General features: G+C 41.1%; 1 protein-coding gene across 1 annotated transcript in view; it reads left to right on the plus strand.

Moving 5' to 3' along the window:
* sema5ba (sema domain, seven thrombospondin repeats (type 1 and type 1-like), transmembrane domain (TM) and short cytoplasmic domain, (semaphorin) 5Ba) overlaps positions 1–20,868 on the plus strand; it is a 269,710-nt gene that overhangs the window by 192,326 nt on the left and 56,516 nt on the right. The window contains exons 6-9 of the mRNA XM_063005942.1: positions 2,575–2,637; positions 4,319–4,417; positions 4,527–4,740; positions 14,645–14,930. Coding sequence (XP_062862012.1) covers positions 2,575–2,637; positions 4,319–4,417; positions 4,527–4,740; positions 14,645–14,930 — 662 coding nt within the window. The remainder of the gene's footprint in view (positions 1–2,574; positions 2,638–4,318; positions 4,418–4,526; positions 4,741–14,644; positions 14,931–20,868) is intronic.

Raw genomic sequence — 20,868 nt, forward strand, 5'->3', positions numbered from 1 at the left:
AAGGAGCGCAAATCTTGGGCTGTGGACAATGTGAAACATGTATTGTTCTCTGATGAGTCCACCTTTACTGTTTTCCCCACATCCGGGAGAGTTACGGTGTGGAGAAGCCCCAAAGAAGCGTACCACCCAGACTGTTGCATGCCCAGAGTGAAGCATGGGGGTGGATCAGTGATGGTTTGGGCTGCCATATCATGGCATTCCCTTGGCCCAATACTTGTGCTAGATGGGCGCGTCACTGCCAAGGACTACCGAACCATTCTGGAGGACCATGTGCATCCAATGGCGGTGCCGTGTATCAGGATGACAATGCACCAATACACACAGCAAGACTGGTGAAAGATTGGTTTGATGAACATGAAAGTGAAGTTGAACATCTCCCATGGCCTGCACAGTCACCAGATCTAAATATTATTGAGCCACTTTGGGGTGTTTTGGAGAAGCGAGTCAGGAAACGTTTTCCTCCACCAGCATCACGTAGTGACCTGGCCACTATCCTGCAAGAAGAATGGCTTAAAATCCCTCTGACCACTGTGCAGGACTTGTATATGTCATTTCCAAGACGAATTGACGCTGTATTGGCCGCAAAAGGAGGCCCTACACCATACTAATAAATTATTGTGGTCTAAAACCAGGTGTTTCAGTTATTTTGTCCAACCCCTGTAGTTATTAATATTAAATAATTAAATCTTATACATCACATTAGGGGGGCGGCAAGGTGGCTAAGTGGGTAGCACTGTCACCTTACGGCAAGAAGGTCCTGGGTTCAATCCCCAGGTGGGGCGGTCCGGGTCCTTTCTGTGTGGAGTTTGCATGTTGTCCCCGTGTCCGCGTGGGTTTCCTCCAGGAGCTCCGGTTTCCTTCCACAGTCCAAAGACATGCAAGTGAGGTGAATTGGAGATACAAAATTGTCCATGACTGTGTTTGATATAACCTTGTGAACTGATGAATCTTGTGTAATGAATAACTACTGTTCCTGTCATGAATGTAACCAAAGTGTGTAAAACACGATGTTAAAATCCTAATAAAATAAAAAATAAAATAAACACATTTCTGAGCAGTGGGTGTCCTGTAGTAGTTTTGGTTCTAGATTTTTGAAAGCCACCATTTTTAATGAACTGAGTAAAATTGAATTCTGTATGGTGACATTTAGCAGACACTTTTATCCAAAGTGACTTACAGTACTGTGACATATATACAGTCTAAGCAATTAAGGGTTAAGGCCTTGCTCAAGGGCTCAACAGTGGCAACCTGGCAGTGGTGGGGCTTAAACCGGTGACCTTTTGATTAGTGGTCCAGTACCTTAACCGCGAGGCTACAACTGCCCTGTTACAGTTTACTCATATTAAGAATAAAAAAAAAAATATTAAGAATAAATAATTCAATCCTATACATAACAATAAAGGACAATACCAAAGATCCCAAAATTGTATGCAACTGGTTCCATTCATTAATTTATTTTTACTGGTTGCTTTGTACTGGTCTGGGTTGCAGTTGGTCAGTTTCCTTCCAGAAACATTGGGCAGGAAGGGGGATACACTCTAGACAGGAAGCCTTTCCTATTTATTTACTTTCTTACACTGAGGAGCAATTCAGCCAATTTACAACCCCAAATCAGAAAAAGTTGGGACAGTATGGAAAATGCAAATAATAAAAAAAAAACACTGTTGCACTGTTTCACATCTTAAGACGTGTTTGCAGGAAGAACGGGACAAAATAAAAGCTGAAACACTAAATCACTTGGTATCATCAGTGCCAAAACGTCTTTTAAGTGTGATGAAAAGGAATGGCAACATTACACAGTGGTAAATGCTTTACTGTCTTGGAATGTGTTGCAGGCCTGAAATGCAGGAATGGATGATTATTAATCAATGAAATGAAGTTGAGCAGATAAAACATGAAATATCTCCGGTTCATCTGTAATCAAATAAAAGTCAAAGTAAATGTAAGAAACTCTGTGTTTTTATTTTATTAGCATTTTCCATTCTGTCCCAACTTTTTCTGATTTGGGGCTGTACCTTCCTTAGAGTTTTAGTGAATTACCATAGAGAAATAAAATACTAAAAAATTAATATGACTTAAAAGTCTGGGATTTACTTACATTATTTCATTCTTAGATTTTTTCCCTTTTAAATGTGACACAGTTGATGCAATCATTGTTTATCCTGCATATCACATTAACACTTGCCAAAATGTACACTCAGTAAGCTTCTTATATGACTTTTAATAAATGACTCAACTGAAACTAAATGTGAGTGGTTTGTCAGGAGTGACAGGTGCAAAGGACCAGCTTCTCCAAAAGCAGGAGTAATTAGGCAAAGGAAAATGGAAACCTTGGAGCTTATGCAGGACTATTTCTTTTCTGCCTGAGATGGCTTTTACATGCAAATTTCACCTCACCATTGTAACAGCCGCCTCACCTTATAACTGTTTACACAATAAACTGAACACGGTTCATGTCTTTTCATAAATCTGGCACAATGCGATATTGCTGTGCACAGTTGTGGAACATGGCATGGGCGGCTGGCTGGTACTTAATGCTGTGTCACTTTTTAACAATTTATTTTGGTTTCCTAGGCGACAGAATGGGGCCCAGATGACGACACTAGGAGGTCCTGTCAAAGCAAAGGGAAGACAGAGGTAACTTTAAACCCCCCAGTTTCACTGTTGAATAGTGTTTTTTTTTTTTTTTTATTCTGACAGCTTTGTGGTAGAGGAGAGAATTGTTAAGGTTTGCAGGAGTAGGCAGTGCAAAATCTATTTACTCAGAGTTTGATACAGTGCAAATCTCTAGTCAGTTCTGTTGTGAAAAGTAAATAACCTAAACTTATATCAGTGCTTGTGTGCCCTATTTCTGATAGCTCTTTTTAAAATACTACCATGCCAGACTAGTCTCCCTGTAGTGCTGGAAAGAAATCCTGTGATCTGTTTATTGCAAAGCTGTCTATTGGGGGATTGATTGCTGTAACTCTTAGCTAAAAGGAACAGAAGAAAAAAGAGCTCACTGACTACACAAACTGCAGACGAAAAGAGCTTACTGACTAATGCAGGATTCTAATTTGTATTCTAATTTTCAAAATCTGGACTTCAGATCTGACCCTTGTTCTGTCCTGTCTAGAGAGCATTAGAGAGGATTTTTTTCTCGGAACAATTTACAGTTTGACAGAAACATGTTGAAAGGAAATGACCTGGCCTTTTCAGCATAGACGAATTTATATTAACTTCCTCGGTTTTCCACAACCTCTCCTAGCACTGATATGACAGTTCCTCATGTAACTGAGGAGCTATACACAGATTAGCCATAACATTAAAACCACCTCCTGGTTTTTACACACTGTCCATTTTATCTACTGACTGTAGTCCATGTGTTTCTCTACATACCTTTTTAGCCTGCTTTCACCCTGTTCTTCAATGGTCAGGACCACCACAGAGCAGGTATTATTTAGGTGGTGGATCATTCTCAGCACTGGTGGTGGTGTGTTAGTGTGTGTTGTGCTCGTATGAGTGGATCAGACACAGCAGCGCTGATGGAGTTTTTAAACACCTCACTGTCCCTGCTGGATCGAGAATAGTCCACCAACCAAAAACATCCAGCCAACAGCGCCCCATGGGCAGCGTCCTATGGCCACTGATGAAGGTCTAGAAGATGACCAACTCAAACAGCAGCAATAGATGCGCGAATGTCTCTGACTTTACGTCGGCAAGGTGGACCAACTAGGTAGGAGAGGACAGTGAGTGGACACGGTACTTAAAAACTCCAGCAGGGCTGCTGTGTATGATCCACTAATACCAGCACAACACACACTAACACACCACCACCGTGTCACTGCAGTGCTGAGAATGATCCACCACCTAAATAATGCCTGCTCTGTAGTGGTCCTGACAATTGAAGAACAGAGTGAAAGAAGGCTAAAAAGATATGTAGAGAAACAGATGGACTACAGTCAGTAATTGTAGAACTGCAAAGTGCTTCTGTATGGTAAGGGGAGCTAATTAAATGGACAGTGAGTGTAGAATCAAGGAGGTGGTTTTAATGTTATGCCTCATCGGTGTAAAGCAACCTAGCAGCTGTTCTCATCCAAAGTGGAAATCATAAACTATTGAGAATTTTGTGGTGTTTATGTATTACATGCAATATTGTCTGTTAAGGTTTAAAGAAATGCCAATCCTGCTCTCCATGCATATATTAAACATCTAATTTGAAGTCAGTTATTATTAACCAATGTGTGCTAGTTGACGTGAGGTCAGATGTGGGTCGGTTATTAGTGTTTGGGGCAACACCGTTGCTGTATTACACTGACAGGGTTAACTGAATATGCAGATGGAGTGCCAAAACTACATTCGCGTGCTGCTGGTCAACAAGACAGAGGTGATGACCTGTGGTACCAATGCTTTTCAGCCTCTCTGCATCACCAGAGAGGTAAGAAATTACTATAACCTCTTGATTAAAAATCTTTCTCTGGCATCATAATTTATATGTAAAGAAAATGTATTTTTATGTGTCATGTGTCTGTTCTGTCTTCTCTTAGGTAGGCAATATGAGCAGAATATTAGAGCGGGTGAATGGGGTGGCACGCTGCCCCTATGACCCTCGACATAACTCCACAGCTGTGGTAACAGAGAATGGAGAGCTGTACGCTGCCACGGTCATTGATTTCTCAGGTCGAGACCCAGTCATCTACCGCAGCCTGGGAAAAATGCCTCCACTGAGGACAGCCCAGTACAACTCAAAATGGCTCAATGGTATGACAGCATGTTTTTAATAACAACTACTATTACAAATGACAAAGTTTACATATGCTAGCTGAGTGTAGCACATGACTGCTTCCAACTTAAAGGTAAACAATAGATGTGTATTTGCTTTTTTATCTTAAGTTGGTAGGAATTTGTATTATTCTATGTATTTCATTTGGCAAACCACACCTCATCTAAATGAGCAAGTTCATTCAAAGTTCAAACATTTCTTTTCAGAATGAACCCTGATAAAAGTTAAAGCTTTTCTGAACTCTTACCACACAGATTTCACAGTGCCACAAATGGCATGCCCCACATAGAGCTAGCCATTAAAATAAATGTGCTTTAAATTCATATTATTAGCCCTGAGATGGATTGGCACCCTGTACAGGGTAGTCCTGCCTGGCGCCTGAGTTTCCCAGTGGAGCCAGACATGCCGCAAACTTTACTAGAATAAAGCAGTTGAAAATAAAATGAAATGATGGTACAACATTTACAGCATTTACCATGCTTTTCTTCAGAGTGACTTACAGAGGTGCTTCCTTAGTACTGTAGTACAAGTAGACAACTCTCCCTGTTAGAACACTAATGTACAGAAAGAATAGAGATGACTTAGTACAGAGGTGGGTCTTTAGTCATCTTCTGAAGACACCAAGAGACTCAGCTGTTCGAACAGACAGGGGAGGTTCATTCCACCACCTTGGTGTTAAATGAACTTGGATTACTCTTGGGAAGGCAAAATATACCCAAACTTATGAAGGTAATAAAACACTGAATTCACAACAGCAGATGTGAGTGTAGTTTAGCTGACTGCATTCTGTAAGTGCTACAACATCAATAGCATTTATCATTTAAATAACAAAAGCTATGAAACTTGGTCATAATAAGGATACAACATGTAACATTAGATCGAGCAAACATTTACATAATAAGTTACTGACCACTGTATTGCCACATTGCAATTATGGATCTATAAACAAATATAACTTACAGCAGTCATTTTAAAACCTTTTGAAGCCAAGGGAACCTTCATGTAGGGAAAAAACAATTTACAGACCCCCACAGGTTAAAAATAATGATATTTAAATAAGCAAGTATGCATGATTATGTTTCTCCTGATGTTTTTATTTCAGTAACAGTCTCTTTTTTTTTTTTTTTAATGAAGCACCTCTAATCTGGCTTTAACCATTAATCTGGCTTGTAATCCTCTCTGTAACTGGCATTTAGCAGCAGTAAAAAACAAACAAACATTGAAATAATGTTTATAATTGTTAAATGGCTTTAAGTCAAGTGACCAGTCTGTAAACCTTAATCTGTAAATCTTAATTAATTAACATTGCTCTACATTAAGTTCTCTATGTTTATGCAAATTCTCAGCACTGTATGTCTTGCTATCACAATATCACATTGGCACAGCTCCCAGGGTTCCACAGACCTTACTTCGATAACCACAGATTGATTGTGTATAGAATGATTAATACTACGACTTAAATGCTTTCATATGGAATTTATACTTTACTTGCACATACAAGTGAAAAGTAAATAGATGGTTGATGAACTAAAATGTTTTTTTCTCCAAACGGGCAATGCTATTTCATAGGTCAGCTTAAAACATGTACAACATGGATCGGCTACTCTTAATTGGCAAGTCTAAATTGGCAAGTCTAAAAGAGACACTAAGAGTAAGTATTAACCTGCAATGGTTTGGGTGCCTTGTAGAGCAGTGGTCCCCAACCACCGGGCTGCGGACCGATACCGGTCCGTGGGTCATTTATTGCCGGGCCGCACAGAAAGAATAAATAATTATAGGTTGCTACAAGAGCAATTACATTTCCAAATCTTTTTGGGTGTTATTGTCTCTTATCATCACTAGGTGGGAGCGGCGTCTCTTTGCAGCAAAAAAAGCTCAGGATTCGCACTGATTTTCCATTCTATTGTTATTCTATTTTAATTCTTCCCGCCTCTGACGGTCCGTGAAATTCTATCTTATATGAAATCAGTCCATGGTGCAAAAAAGGTTGGGGACCACTGTTGTAGATGATGTATTCCATACCTTGCACCTACAGATTTAAGGGGTGCTGAATCATGCATTACTATAATTAAAATGTAGTGATTACTCAAGATTAATAATTAAAGTATAGTATAAAGGCCCAAGTATTATCCAGGTGCTGCATTTTGTTGTACATAAAGGGCTTGTTACATGCTATTGCATACACTCTACACTGAGCGAGGCACCTGTTAAAGCTTGGTTATAGAGCATCACATAGCTCCTGCCTCAGGTGTAAAAGATCAGCTCTCAGCCAGCCAGTGGTATAATTATTCCTCGCAGCAGGAAGAGGGTGAAATTGCTCCTGCAATGCTTCACTCCACCAGAGACACCCACCTATCTCCACAGTGGGAGATCTGAAGTTATGACTGTATAGCAAGAGAGAGATATAGGGAGAAAGTGCTAGAAACTGTACAAAATGTATATTGTGTCCATAGACATCTATTTTCTCCTGACGGAAAAAAGCTCTAAGACTCAATTTTGTGTCCCAGCATGAGCAAAGATTTGTCATTCTCATGTTGCCATGCTAATCTGAGCCAAAATCAGTCTTGCAGCAAATACCACCTATAAAAAGCACACAGACTGGTGGGATGCAAAATAACCATTCAGATATGAAGTGTGCATTAAAAATCTCTTATCTCTCTTATCTAGTCTGCACTAGTAGGGATCACACAGGGACAAACCTCAGGGGTGCTGATTAAATGTTACCGGACACACTTTGAACTACAGTGGATATAAAATCTTTACACACACCTATTAAAATGACAACCAAGATAAATTATTTCATATTTATTTTGACCTATAATCTGTGCAATTCAATTAAAAACTGAAATCGTTGAGAGGAATACTAAAATAAGAAACTAAAAAATGTGGTTGTACAAGTTGCACTCTCTTATAACTAGGGACTGTGTGTGGCTGTGTTTAGAATAAACCAATCACATTCAGTCTCATAATAAATAGTAGTCAATGAAACCTGCCATCGGTAAAAGTAACTCTGATTAACCCCATATAAAATTGAGCTATTCTAGTTGGATTTTCCCAACATTTTACAGCAGTAGCATGGTCTGCAAAGAGCTTACAAAGCATCAAAATGATCTCATTAGTAAAAGGTATCAGTCAGACTGTATCAGTCAAGGTATCAGTCAAACTGTACAAAAAATTCCAAGGCATTATATATACCATGCAACACAGTAAAGTCAGTCATCATTTTATCAACCCCAAATCAGAAAAAGTTGGGACAGTATGGAAAATGCAAATAAAGTAAAAATGCAGTGTTCCTTACATTTACTTTGACTTTTAATTAATTGCAGACAGTTTGAACCCAAGATATTTCATGTTTTGTCTGCTCAACTTCATTTCATTCATTAATAAACATCCATTCCTGCATTTCAGGCCTGCAACACATTCCAAAAACATTGGGACAGCGGGCAATTTAGGGCAAGTAATGAGGTGAAAAAACTAAATAATGATGTGATTCCAAACAGGTGATGTTAACAGGTGATTGTAATCATGGTTTGGTACAAAAGCAGCATCCAGGAAATGTGTGAGAAAATTATTGAAATGTTTAAAAACAATGTACCTCAAAGAAAGATTGGAAGGGATTTGCATATTTCTCCCTCTACAGTGCATAATATAAATAAATGATTTAAGGAATCAGGAGGAATTTCTGTGCGTAAAAGCCAAGGGGGCATGCTTAAGCTGAACACCCGTGATCTGTGATCCCTCAGACGGCACTGCATCAAGAACCGCCACTCAACAATAGCTGATATAACCACATGGGTGAGGGATTACTTCGGCAAACCTTTGTCAAGCACTACAATACAGAGTTACATGCACAAATGCCACTTAAAATCTTACTGTGCAAAAAAGAAGCCTTATGTTATCCATGTCCAGAACCAGCGTCGACTTCTCTGGGCTCTGAGGCGTCTAGGATGGACCATCACACAGTGGAAACGTGTATTGTGGTCAGATGAATCAGCATTCCAGGTCTTTTTTGGAAAAAATGGACACAAAGACAAAAAGGACCATCCAGACTGTCATCAGCAACAAGTCCAAAAAGTCCAGGGTCTGTCATGGTATGGGGCTGTGTCAGTGCCCTTGGCAAAGGTCATTTACACTTCTGTGATGGCAGCATTAATGCAGAAAAGTACATTGAGATCTTAGAGCAACATATGCTGCCTTCAAGACGTCATCTTTCCCATGGACGTCCATGCATTTTTCAACAAGACAATTACAAGACACATTACAAAGCCATGAATGCAGAAGAAGAGGGTACGGGTACTGGACTGGCCTACCTGCAGTCCTGACCTTTCCCCAGTAGAGAATGTGTGGAGAATTTTGAAACGAAAAATGCAACAACAACGACCCCGTACTGTTGCACATTTTAAGACGTGTTTGCAGGAAGAATAAGACAAAATAAAAGCTGAAACACTAAATCACTTGGTCTCCTCGGTGCCAAAACGTCTTTTAAGTGTGGTGAAAAGGAATGGCAACATTACAAAGTGGTAAATGCTTTACTGTCCCAACTTTTTTTGGAATGAGTTGCAGGTGAATGAAGTTGAGCAGATAAAACATGAAATATCTCAGGTTCATCCTGTCTGCAATGAAATAAAAGTCAAAGTAAATGTAAGAAATTCTGATTTGGGGTTGTAGGTAAAATATGGCACAACAGTGACATTTTTAAGATTTGTACTCCCTTCCAAAATTAATAAAAAATACAAGAAGAAAACTTGTCCTGGAGGCTGCCAAGAGGTTTGGAATGTTTTCATTATTTGAGAAAACATGAACACTGTGTTCATATAAGAACAACACAGAAAAAATAAGGTTCTACTACTACTAAGGTTTTCAAATTCCTAATAACGATATGAAAGAAGTATATTATTTGTGTGACTTGTGTGGCTGTACATACGTTCTCGGTCTTCACTTTTTATAGCCTTGAATAAAAATGTCAGCAGCTCTCTTCAGCACTCACCCTGAGTTTATATTCCCCAGTTAATCAGCTAATCAGTGATAACTGCACAGTACATGGTCAGTAAAACATTACATGGGGAATTTTGTCATTTATTTGCAACTGGTGGCCAGTTTTGTAGGGCAGGTACCTGCTGAGGCTTTTTATTAGAATTCAGAAATCAAATAAAAATGTAGTTATTGCTATTAAACCAATTGTGTTGCACATGCTGTTACAGTAATCTTGTTATGTTCTGTAAGTTCTGTGATGGTCTTGCTGCGTTATGTTCATTTAAGGTTCACAGATGCTGTAATAGCTTAAACAGCTCCCTTAAGGAGAGACAGGAATGAAAAAAATGATGATATAAAGTACACTGATGTTTATCTCAAAGGTGAGGGCGGGAGGAGTAGTAATTGGTCGTGTCTGAGAGACCGAGAGAGCTTATAGTCCGGATTTAGCACCATCTTTTGGGACCTCTCAAAGAAAAGTTGTATGACGCTGGAAATATGCATCGGAGGGTGACTGTAGAAAAGCAACATAATTTGTTTTTGAACTTATTTTTTTTATTTATTCCCCCCCTTTTTCTACCACTTTAGCACATCCAATTTCTGCCTGTCAATCATCCTTTCAGTAATGCTGGTCCCTGCCCCTGACTGGGGAGGATGAGTCTGCTCCACACCCCTCCGACACGTGCACAGCAATCGAACATCTTATCACCTACACTTGACGAGTGCAGTGCAGTATGGCACTGTGTACGGAGAGCCACACTCTCTCCGTGCAGGCGCCACCAACCAGCCAGCAGAGGTCGTAATCGCACTAGTCTGAGAGAGAGTCCATATCCGGCTTAATCCCGCCCCTATCTGAACAACAGGCCAATCGTTGTTCATGTGGCCGCTCAGCCTTAGCCGGCAGGCAGAGCCGAGATTCGATACGATTTATTTGAGATCTCAGCTCTGGTAAAAAGTGTGTTTTTACCGCTGCGCCACCTGAGCGGCACTGTTTTTGAACTTCTTAATAGGGCGGCACGGTGGCTCAGTGGGTAGCACTGTCGCCTCACAGCCTGGGTTCGATCCCTAGGCGGGGCGAGCCGGGTCCTTTCTGTGCGGAGTTAGCATGTTCTCGCCGTGTCTGCGTGGGTTTCCTCCGGGAGCTCCGGTTTCCTCCCACGGTCCAAAAACATGCAGTCAGGTTAATTGGAGACACTGAATTGCCCTATAGGTGAATGGGTGTGTGTATGTGTGTCTGCCCTGCGATGGACTGGTGCCTCATCCAGGGTGTTACTGTGTGCCTTGCACCCATCGAAAAGCTGGGATAGGCTACAGCACCTCCCTGTGACCCTAATTGGATAAGCGGTTAAAACAGTGAGTGAGAGTGAACTTCTTAATAAATAGAGTTTTAAAAAGTGTGGAAACTTTTTAAAGAACCCTCGTATTTAAAGAAAGGAATCCACCCTGAACAGGATGCCATTCCATTACAGGGCTTCACATAATGTATTTATTCCCTCCTAAGCAAAATTTAAAGCAACTGATTCACCCACAGGCATGTTTTAGAGGTGAGAAGGAAGTGGTACATGTTGTTCTTTATGACTGAGTGGTACATAACAGTGTGTACAAGCAAAGTAGGAGTACTGTGTGGGCGCTGGATGGCATACTTCAGCAATTTGTTGGTTGTGAAAATACAGATCCTGCATGAACCTGCACTGCATGTTGCAGTGATTATTTAATGTAATCTAAATGTAAGGCACACTTAAAATGTATTAATTTAGCTGAAACATGGCAATGTAGTCCCATAACCTTGCATAACCTGGAATCAGCCATAACAAAAAAACCACCTCCTTGTTTCTACACTCACTGTCCATTTTATCAGCTCCACTTACCATATAGAAGCACTTTGTAGTTCTACAATTACTGTCTGTAGTCCATAATGCTTTGTTAGCTCCCTTTCATGTTGTTCTTCAATGGTCAGGACTCTCCCAGGACCACCACAGAGCAAGTATTATTTAGGTGGTGGATCATTCTCAGCACTGCAGTCACACTGACATGGTGTTGGTGTGTTAGTGTGTGTTGTGCTGGTATGAGTGGATCAGACACAGCAGCGCTGCTGATGGAGTTTTTAAATACCGTGTCCACTCACTGTCCACTCTATTAGACACTCCTACCTAGTTGGCCCACCTTGTAGATGTAAAGCCAGAGACGATCGCTCATCTATTGCTGCTGTTTGAGTTGGTCATCTTCTAGACCTTCATCAGTGGTCATAGGACGCTGCCCACGGGGCGCTGTTGGCTGGATATTTTTGGTCGGTGGACTATTCTCAATCCAGCAGTGACAGTGACATGTTTAAAAACTCCAGCAGTGCTTCTGTATCTGATCCACTCATACCAGCACAACACACACTAACACACCACCACCATGTCAGTGTCACTGCTGTGCTGAGAATGACCCACCACCTAAATAATACCTGCTCTGTGGTGGTCCTGGGAGAGTCCTGACCATTGAAGAACAGCATGAAAGGGAGCTAACAAAGCATGCGGAGAAACAGATGGACTACAGTCAGTAATTGTAGACTATAAACCTGCTTTTTGACTATTCATAAGATAATGTAAATCATTCATAATTAAAGTATATTAAAATGTTCATTCCATTATTGGGTTTTTATTCCATTAATTCAGAATCCTGACAATGTTGTAACCATTTTAGGAGCTTTCTAGACAGCATAATTGGCTCTTTTTATAACTTGAAAGTTAAGGCTTAGGAAGCCGTTGGTTTGGAGAGGAAATAGGTTTACAACTGGCAGTGAGGTGGGGATGCATATTAAACTTTGGTTTTAGTCCACTCAGGTGGCCTAGCGGTAAAAACACACGCTGGAACCAGAGCCGGGATCTCGAATACATCCGGCTGCCGGCTGGGCTGAGCGGCCACACGAACAACGATTGGCCTATTGTTCAGATAGGGGTGGGATATTAAAAAGCCAGATAGGGACTCTCTCATAACTAATGCAATTATGACCTCTGCTGGCTAACTGATGCGAAAAGAGAAAAGAGTGCTGTCAGGTGTGTCTCTCCGTACACAGTGCTAAGCTGCACTGCATTCGTCAAAGTGTAGGTGACAAAATGCATACGGCTGTTGCCCACGTGTCGGAGGGGGCATGGGTTAGCTTCGTTCTCGTCAATCAGAGCTCACTCACTGAACTCACTGTAGTCATATCAATTAAATATCAATTTTCCCCTTGTTTTGTGGTTACTGTCTAATATTCATATAAAGTGCTTTATCTAACTTTATTTGCAGCTGCACAGCAAGAAATCACAGTGGTACCCCTTTCCAAATCTATAGCTGTTTTTTCTTTCTATGGATGAATAAGGACTTTGCCAGAGCAAAATGATTTTACACTCACAATCTATAGGCCGTTTTAGCTGCCTGTGTGTAGTGCAATTAAAAAGAGAGTAAAATTAGTTTGCAGTGGAAGTTAACTCAATGCCCTGTAAAGATGTTAAAGTGCTGCTCTAAAACCCTGTCACAAAAACAGTGGGCCATTGTAATGAGGTTAGTAATTTAGTCAGGACACAGAATTTTATCCATGGCTGGATTTAGTAGTATCAAAACAAGTCCGGTCTTACAAATAGAAGTTTTGTACATTGGTAACTTTACCTTCCAGTTTAAGTCTGTTGTAAGAAAACTAACTTACACAAACAATTCAGCAAGTTTTAACTTTATCTGAAGTTATGTTCCCTTTATTTGCTTTATTTATATATTTATTTACTTTTTTGTTTATATTTTATTTATGCATTTTTCCCCTTTTTCTCCCTTTTAGTGCGTCCGATTGCCTGATTGCGTCATGCTTCCTCTCCACCAATGCCAATCCTCGCTCTGATTAAGGAGAACAAAGCTAGCCCACGCCTCCTCCGACACGTGGGCAGCAGCCACGTGCATTTTGTCACCTACACTTTGACAAGTGCAGTGCGGATCAGCACTGTGTACGGAGAGACACACCCTGACAGCACTCTTTTCCCGTCTCTGTGCAGGCACCACCAGTCAGCCAGCAGAGGTCGTAATTGCATTAGTTATGAGAGAGGCCCTATCCGGCTTTAATATCCCACCCCTATCTGAACAACAGGCCAATCGTTGTTCATGTGGCTGCTCAGCCCAGCCGGCAGGCAGAGCTGAGATTCGATACGATGTATTCAAGATCCCAGCTCTGGTGTTCGGCGTGTGTTTTTACCGCTGCGCCACGTGTTCGGCAATTTACTTTTGACGCACTTTAAAAAATTTAGCAGCCGACTTTACATGTGTCAAAGAAAAATAGTCAGCCCTGTCATCCCAGACCAGAATGATTGGTATCTGTTCTTTTATAGAGAAGAATCAGCTAGCAAGTGCTTATTGGCCATAACTATATTTGGAAAAATGTTGTTTAAAGATTGTGGTAAAACACGCTAGCACACCAGAGCTGACATTTCAGCTCAAGTCTCAGCTCTGCCACCCGGCAGGCTGGGCGCCGACACGAATAACGATTGGCTGTTGTTCATACAGGGTGAGAGCCAGACGGGGATTCCTCATAACTGATGCAATTACCTCCTCTGCTGGCTGATTGATGGCGTCTGCACAGAGACAAGAGTTAATGCGTTTATCAGGGTGTGGCTCTCCATACACAAAGCTGATCCGCATATGAACTCGCCTCGTGTAGGTGAAAAGATGCAGTCAGATACTGCACACGTGTTGGAGGAGGCATGTGTTAGTCACGGCTCTCCTCAACCAGGGTGGAGATCAACATCAGTACAGAGGAAGCGTAATGCAATTGGGTAATTGGATATGAGACTGGAGTCGAGAGACCAACAGATTTGATAGGCAAAGTGGAAAAATACATGTAAATATATTCACCTACTCTATAGCCTTTGTGGTATTTACACTATGTATTTTCTCTCTCAGAACCTCAGTTTATCTCTGCCTATGACATCGGGCTCTTCACCTTCTTCTTCTTGAGGGAAACTGCTGTAGAACATGACTGTGGAAAGACGGTGTACTCTCGGGTGGCACGTGTCTGTAAGAACGACATCGGTGGCCGATTCCTGCTCGAGGACACCTGGACCACATTCACCAAGGCTCGGCTCAACTGCTCCCGCTCTGGAGAGATCCCCTTCTACTACAATGAGCTCCAGAGCACCTTCTACCTGCCAGAGCAGGACCTCATCTACGGCATCTTTACGACCAATGTGTGAGTGCAGTATTCAGCTGTGTCTGGCTCGTTTATTTTGCCGGTGTTTAAATGACCGAATAGCACTGAGGTAAAGTGTTTAGTAGTAGAAAAATAATGTGTAGCATTACATTTTAAGGAGTGAATTGCCTGGTAAATTGTACCCACGGCGACCCTGAATTGGACAAAATGGTGGTAAAACAGACAATGAATGAATAAGTTACTTTTTAAAACCTGTGAGGGAGCATCAATGCTAATAGTCACACAGTAGGTCTAATTCTTTAAAAATATTGTTTTAGGGCTATTTGACACTGATCAGCCATAACATTAAAACCACCTCCTTATTTCTACACTCACTGTCCATTTTATCAGCTCCATTTACCATATAGAAGCACTTTGTAGATCTACAATTACTGACTGTACTCCATCTGTTTCTCTACATACCTTTTTAGCCTGCTTTCACCCTGTGCTTCAGTGGTCAGGACCCCCACAGAGCAGGTATTATTTAGGTGGTGGATCATTCTCAGCACTGCAGTGACACTGACATGGTGGTGGTGTGTTAGAGTGTGTTGTGCTGGTATGCGTGGGTAACACACAGCAATGCTGATGGAGTTTTTAAATATCGTGTCCACTCGCTGTCCACTCTGTTAGACACTCCTACCTAGTTGGTCCACCTTGTAGATGTAGTAAAGTCAGAGACGATTGCTCATCTATTGCTGCTGTTTGAGTTGGTCATCTTCTAGACCATCAGTGGTAACGGGACGTTGCCTACAGGGCGCTGTTGGCTGGACGTTTTTGGTTGGTGGACTATTCTCAGTCCAGCAGTGACAGTGAGGTGTTTAAAAACTCCATCAGCGCTGCTGTGTCTGATCCACTCATACCAGCACAACACACACTAACACACCACCACCATGTCAGTGTCACTGCAGTGCTGAGAATGACCCACCACCCAAATAATACCCACTCTGTGGTGGTCCTGGGAGAGTCCTGACTATTAAAGAACAGCATGAAAGGGGGCTAACAAAGCATGCAGAGAAACAGATGGACAGTCAGTAATTGTAGAGCTACAAAGTGTTTCTATATGGTAAGTGTAGCTGATAAAATGGACAGAAAACACAGCAATCTTCCTTTACATTTAGTTCTTGTCTTACCCCACCAGAAGGTAAACTCAAACCAGTAATATAACTCAAATATCACTCAAACATTATTATGTGGTTACAGTTTCCTGGCTTAATCCTGCCACAGTGCATGCTTCAGAAGTTTGCTGACTGGATTTTTTTTTTCTCATTTAGCTGTGATAAAGGTGCTCACTGAGGTTTAAATATCACATAATATATCATGCATTTAATGTATATGCCATTTTTTGCTCATTTTAAAACAATGATCACGTTTTATCACCAAGAAAAACAAATACAGAGTGGTGTTACATTGGCCTAAGGTACAGAAAACCAATTATGTTGCTCTGGTATTGCAGTGGTGTATTATGCTAGCCCATGCAGCTGAAACAAGGGTTTGAATCTGAGCTGTGATATCAGCCGGCTGGCAAGACATGATTAAGTCTGTCAGAGGGGCAAACTGGACCTGCCATGACCATGGATGAAGTGGTTAATTTTATTTTAATGTCTGGTTTCACACACTTTGGTTACATTTATGACAAGACAGGTAGTTACTGCTAACACAAGATTCATCAGTTCAAGTCTTTAATGTCAAACACATTCTTCAATTCATCTCATTTGTATGTCTTTGGACTGTGGGAGGAAACCGGAGCTCCCGGAGGAAACCCACACAAACACAGAAAGAACCCGGACCACTCCACCTGGGAATTGAACCGAGGATCTTCTTGCTGTGAGGCGACAGTGCTACCCACCGAACCACAGTGCCGCGCTGAAAGGGTTCATTAAAATAACATGAAAAATGATATTATGCTATGTTAATATGAAATAGCCAAGCATTGGTTAAGTCACAAGCATATGACAGTGTTTGTGTCCTGTGTGCCCATGAGTGGTTTCAGTAGTGCCAGTTAATGTCAAATGTTAATGCAGAACATACATCAAAGAATCTGATATACACTGATCAGCCATAACATTAAAACCACCTCCTTGTTTCTACACTCACTGTCCATTTTATCAGCTCCACTTACCATATAGGAGCACTTTGTAGTTCTACAATTACTGACTGTAGTCCATCTGTTTCTCTGCATGTTTTGTTAGCTGTTCTTCAATGGTCAGGACCCCCACAGGACCACCACAGAGCAGGAATTATTTAGGTGGTGGATAATTCTCAGCACTGCAGTGACACTGACATGGTGGTGGTGTGTTAGTGTGTGTTGTGCTGGTATGAGTGGATCAGACACAGCAGCACTCCTGGAGTTTTTAAATACCGTGTCCACTCACTGTCCACTCTATTAGACACACCAACACCTTGTAGATGTAATATCAGAGACGATCACTCATCTGTTGCTGCTGTTGAGTTGGTCATCTTCTAGACCTTCATCAGTGGTCACAGGACGCTGTTGGCTGGATATATTATTGGTTGGTGGACTATTCTCAGTCCAGCAGTGACAGTGACACCACCTAAATAATACCTGCTATGTGGTGGTCCTGTGGGGGTCCTGACCATTGAAGAACAGGATGAAAGCAGGCTATAAAAGGTATGTAGAGAAACAGATGGACTACAGTCAGTAATTGTAGAACTACAAAGTGCTTCTATATGGTAAGTGGAGCTGATAAAATGGACAGTAAGTGTAGAAACAAGGAGGTGGTTTTAATGTTACGGCTGTTGGCGGTATGTTAAATCTGATCCAGCCCTATCAGCCTACCCTATGAACCTAAATAAATACTATTTATTTATTTTCCAATGGCATTCATATTTCCATCATACTGACCAAAAAAAAAATACAAGAAAAATCATCCCCCATGTACGTATATTGTCTGAGTGGAGTTGGGCATTTTTTTCTACAGTAAAAAACAGCCCCCCCTTGTAGAGAACATTTTTTGTACTCACTGTGACTGTGTATGCTGGTTATTTGACCAGGTCTATTAGGTGTCTCAGATCTTAAAAAAAGAAACATGTCAGTAAGTAAAAGGCTTACAATAATAATACAGCACTGGAGTAATTAAAGCAGAAATGTATAAAAAATCTAAAGAGTTGACAATTACTTGCAGCTGTAGGCATCCAGACTAAAGCAAAACGCAAGCAAAGATTGTACCTGAATATCCATGATAACCACATGGTGTATGTAACAGTCAGATAAGCTCCAAGCAGTCATCTGCTTTCACAGTTAGATTACTTCACACCCATATGCTGTGTTGGAGTAAGTATATGTGGGACTGCACCACAGGGACTAGAAGAGCTAAGGGTCATTGGGCTCATCCTGGTATCGCACTGACTATCTGGAATACATTGGCACACAATGGGTCAGTCTGAATTCCTAGTGAGCTGCCTTGCTGCCTACTGCCTACCTAAGTAGAGAGGATTCTAATAAGACATCGAACTTATATAGCAGATTATTCAGACACACTGCTTAAACAGTAATTACATCACCACAGTTAGCCTCAGGCCATTCAAACCAAAGGGCTGAGGCAACACAACCCGCTAGCAAGCCAGCTAACATCTCCCTCTGTGTACCGAAAACAGTTAAATTGTCACTGACAAGCCCAAATTTGCATCTTTATACAAATTAAAAATGAATTTATTAGCATTTAAAAAGAACTGTTAGTTGCTCTGCATTTATCCGCCATATTTGTAATTTTTTGTGAGAAATATTGTGCCACACTGAATGCTGGGATTGCCTTCACCACTAAGGAAGCATTTAATTTTCCCTCGTTATTCAGTCAGATTATCCTTAATAATTAGGGCACCTCAGTAGGCAGCATTTTAAGGTATCTAAAAAAATATAGACAGCCTTCTTATTGGGAGCACCAGAGGATGATGTAAAATGCTGTCTATTTAGAGAGCTCACTAGGTTTTCAGACAGACCCTTTGTATATTAGGATAATCATATTTAGACTAGGTTTCATTCCTCTATACCCAACATGTGATTAGTTGCATGCAAGTATACATGCCACTTAATTTAGACTTTTAGACTGATTCAAATAATTCTTTTTACAATTTTTTTAGTTATCATGGGGTACGTAAATAAATACATATTTTTTTAGTTTTGAGTCATGCGATCAGCATGTAAATAAAGTGCGCCCTGTGAGAGCACTTGCACTGTATGCGAATACTGCTGCTACAAGTGTACTAATGCCAGCAGTTTAGTATTTTCTCCAATTGTGCTGTAAAAACATCAGAATCAAAATCATTTAACTTCAGGTCAGATGTAACATTCTTCTAGGGTAATAGTTCATGAAGTAGAATAAAGTCATTATTCATTCATTTGTCTTTGGTGAGCACTTGATCCTGGTGGATTTCATTTCACCTTGAAACACTGGACAACACAGGAAACACATTGTAAATGCTGCTCCATCATGATACCTGCAATTTCTAGCAGAATTTATTTATTTATTAGGATTTTAATGTCATGTTTTACACTGATTACATTCATGACAGAAACGGTGGTTACTCATCACACAAGATTCATCAGTTCACAAGTTTAATGTCAAACACAGTCATGGACAATTTTGTATCTCCAATTCACCTCACTTGCATGTCTTTGGACTGTGGGAGGAAACCGGAGCGCCCGGAGGGAACCCACACAGACACGGGGAGAACATACAAACTCCACACAGACAGGACCCGGACCGCCCCACCTGGGGGTCAAACCCAGGACCTTCTTGCTGTGAGGCGACAGTGCTACCCACTGAGCCACCGTGCCGCCCCTTCTAGCAGAAAATGGTAAAAATGTTTCAGGATTGTAAGGAGATATTAATGCTCCAACAGCTGCTCTTATTATTTTAAAACAAACGAGTAAAATTAGTTCTAATTACTCGAATCACTTTTTAGTTCTGGAACAAAGTTTAATAATCGATGAAATTATGGTTTAGATGCATTAAGTCTTAAGTGCTATTAATCCAGCTTCATAAAGGTAATGTATACATTAACTAAATGTTTATTATTGTGTAATGTAGACTTATGTTAGTAAAAATCGTGAGGCCATTAAAGTCCCATAACACACACAGTTAAATTTATGAAGCCTCACTGAGCAACATTCAGGAGTTCCAGCTCATTGGGACATGTGCCCACCCTCAACGCTAAATCAATGAAGTGGAGCAGTTAAAGTAATCCTCCTTTGCTCCCTGAACTGTTTTTCACTCCTCCCTGGAGCAAGACTGCCTGCTGTTATTCCTCCAATGATTAAAGAGGCCTGATTAACAGCAGTTTCCCGCTATTAGAGCAAATTGACCAACATGAACCCTGCAGTTCTGTAGAAAATCGAGGTTAAGATGAGGCGCAAATTGTGTTCATTTTCTGCTCCTGCTAACGCCAGCAAACCTTAATAAATCCCCTTTTCAAAGGTATCATGCTTGTTAGGTGAAAGCTTCAAAGCAACTTGATGAAAGCTGTGTAGCCGTCTCGCTCTCACTTCAGAATCTGCTTACAGCTAAAAAACTTCAGCTAAGCAAGTTTCTTTGCTTACTTTTTGCTTTAGCTCACCTGGTTTAAAACTTATGTGTTATCACGGCGCAGTTTCCTGGATGTTGCAGATTTCAGTCCCTTTGTAAGCTGTCTACACTGCACTGTCAGGTGTTCGTTCTGTCTCCTACCGGCAGTGTCCTTTCTCTGACACTCTCACACGCAGCATGCGGTTGATGTGACAAAGCTACCGCTAGGCTTGAGCACTCAGATAGGGGTTCGGTTGGAATGTTTCCAGATTCAATAACCACAGCCCAATGCAGGCTACAGAGTCTGGCAGCTCTGCTTTAGAGACCATCTGTGCATGGCTCCACTAGTGGCACCATAGTTATTGTCTCACATGTCTTTTTTTTTTTTGCTTTTAATCTGTAACACTTAGGCTAAA

Source organism: Trichomycterus rosablanca, chromosome 12 (assembly GCF_030014385.1).
Source record: "Trichomycterus rosablanca isolate fTriRos1 chromosome 12, fTriRos1.hap1, whole genome shotgun sequence".
NCBI lineage: Eukaryota > Metazoa > Chordata > Actinopteri > Siluriformes > Trichomycteridae > Trichomycterus > Trichomycterus rosablanca.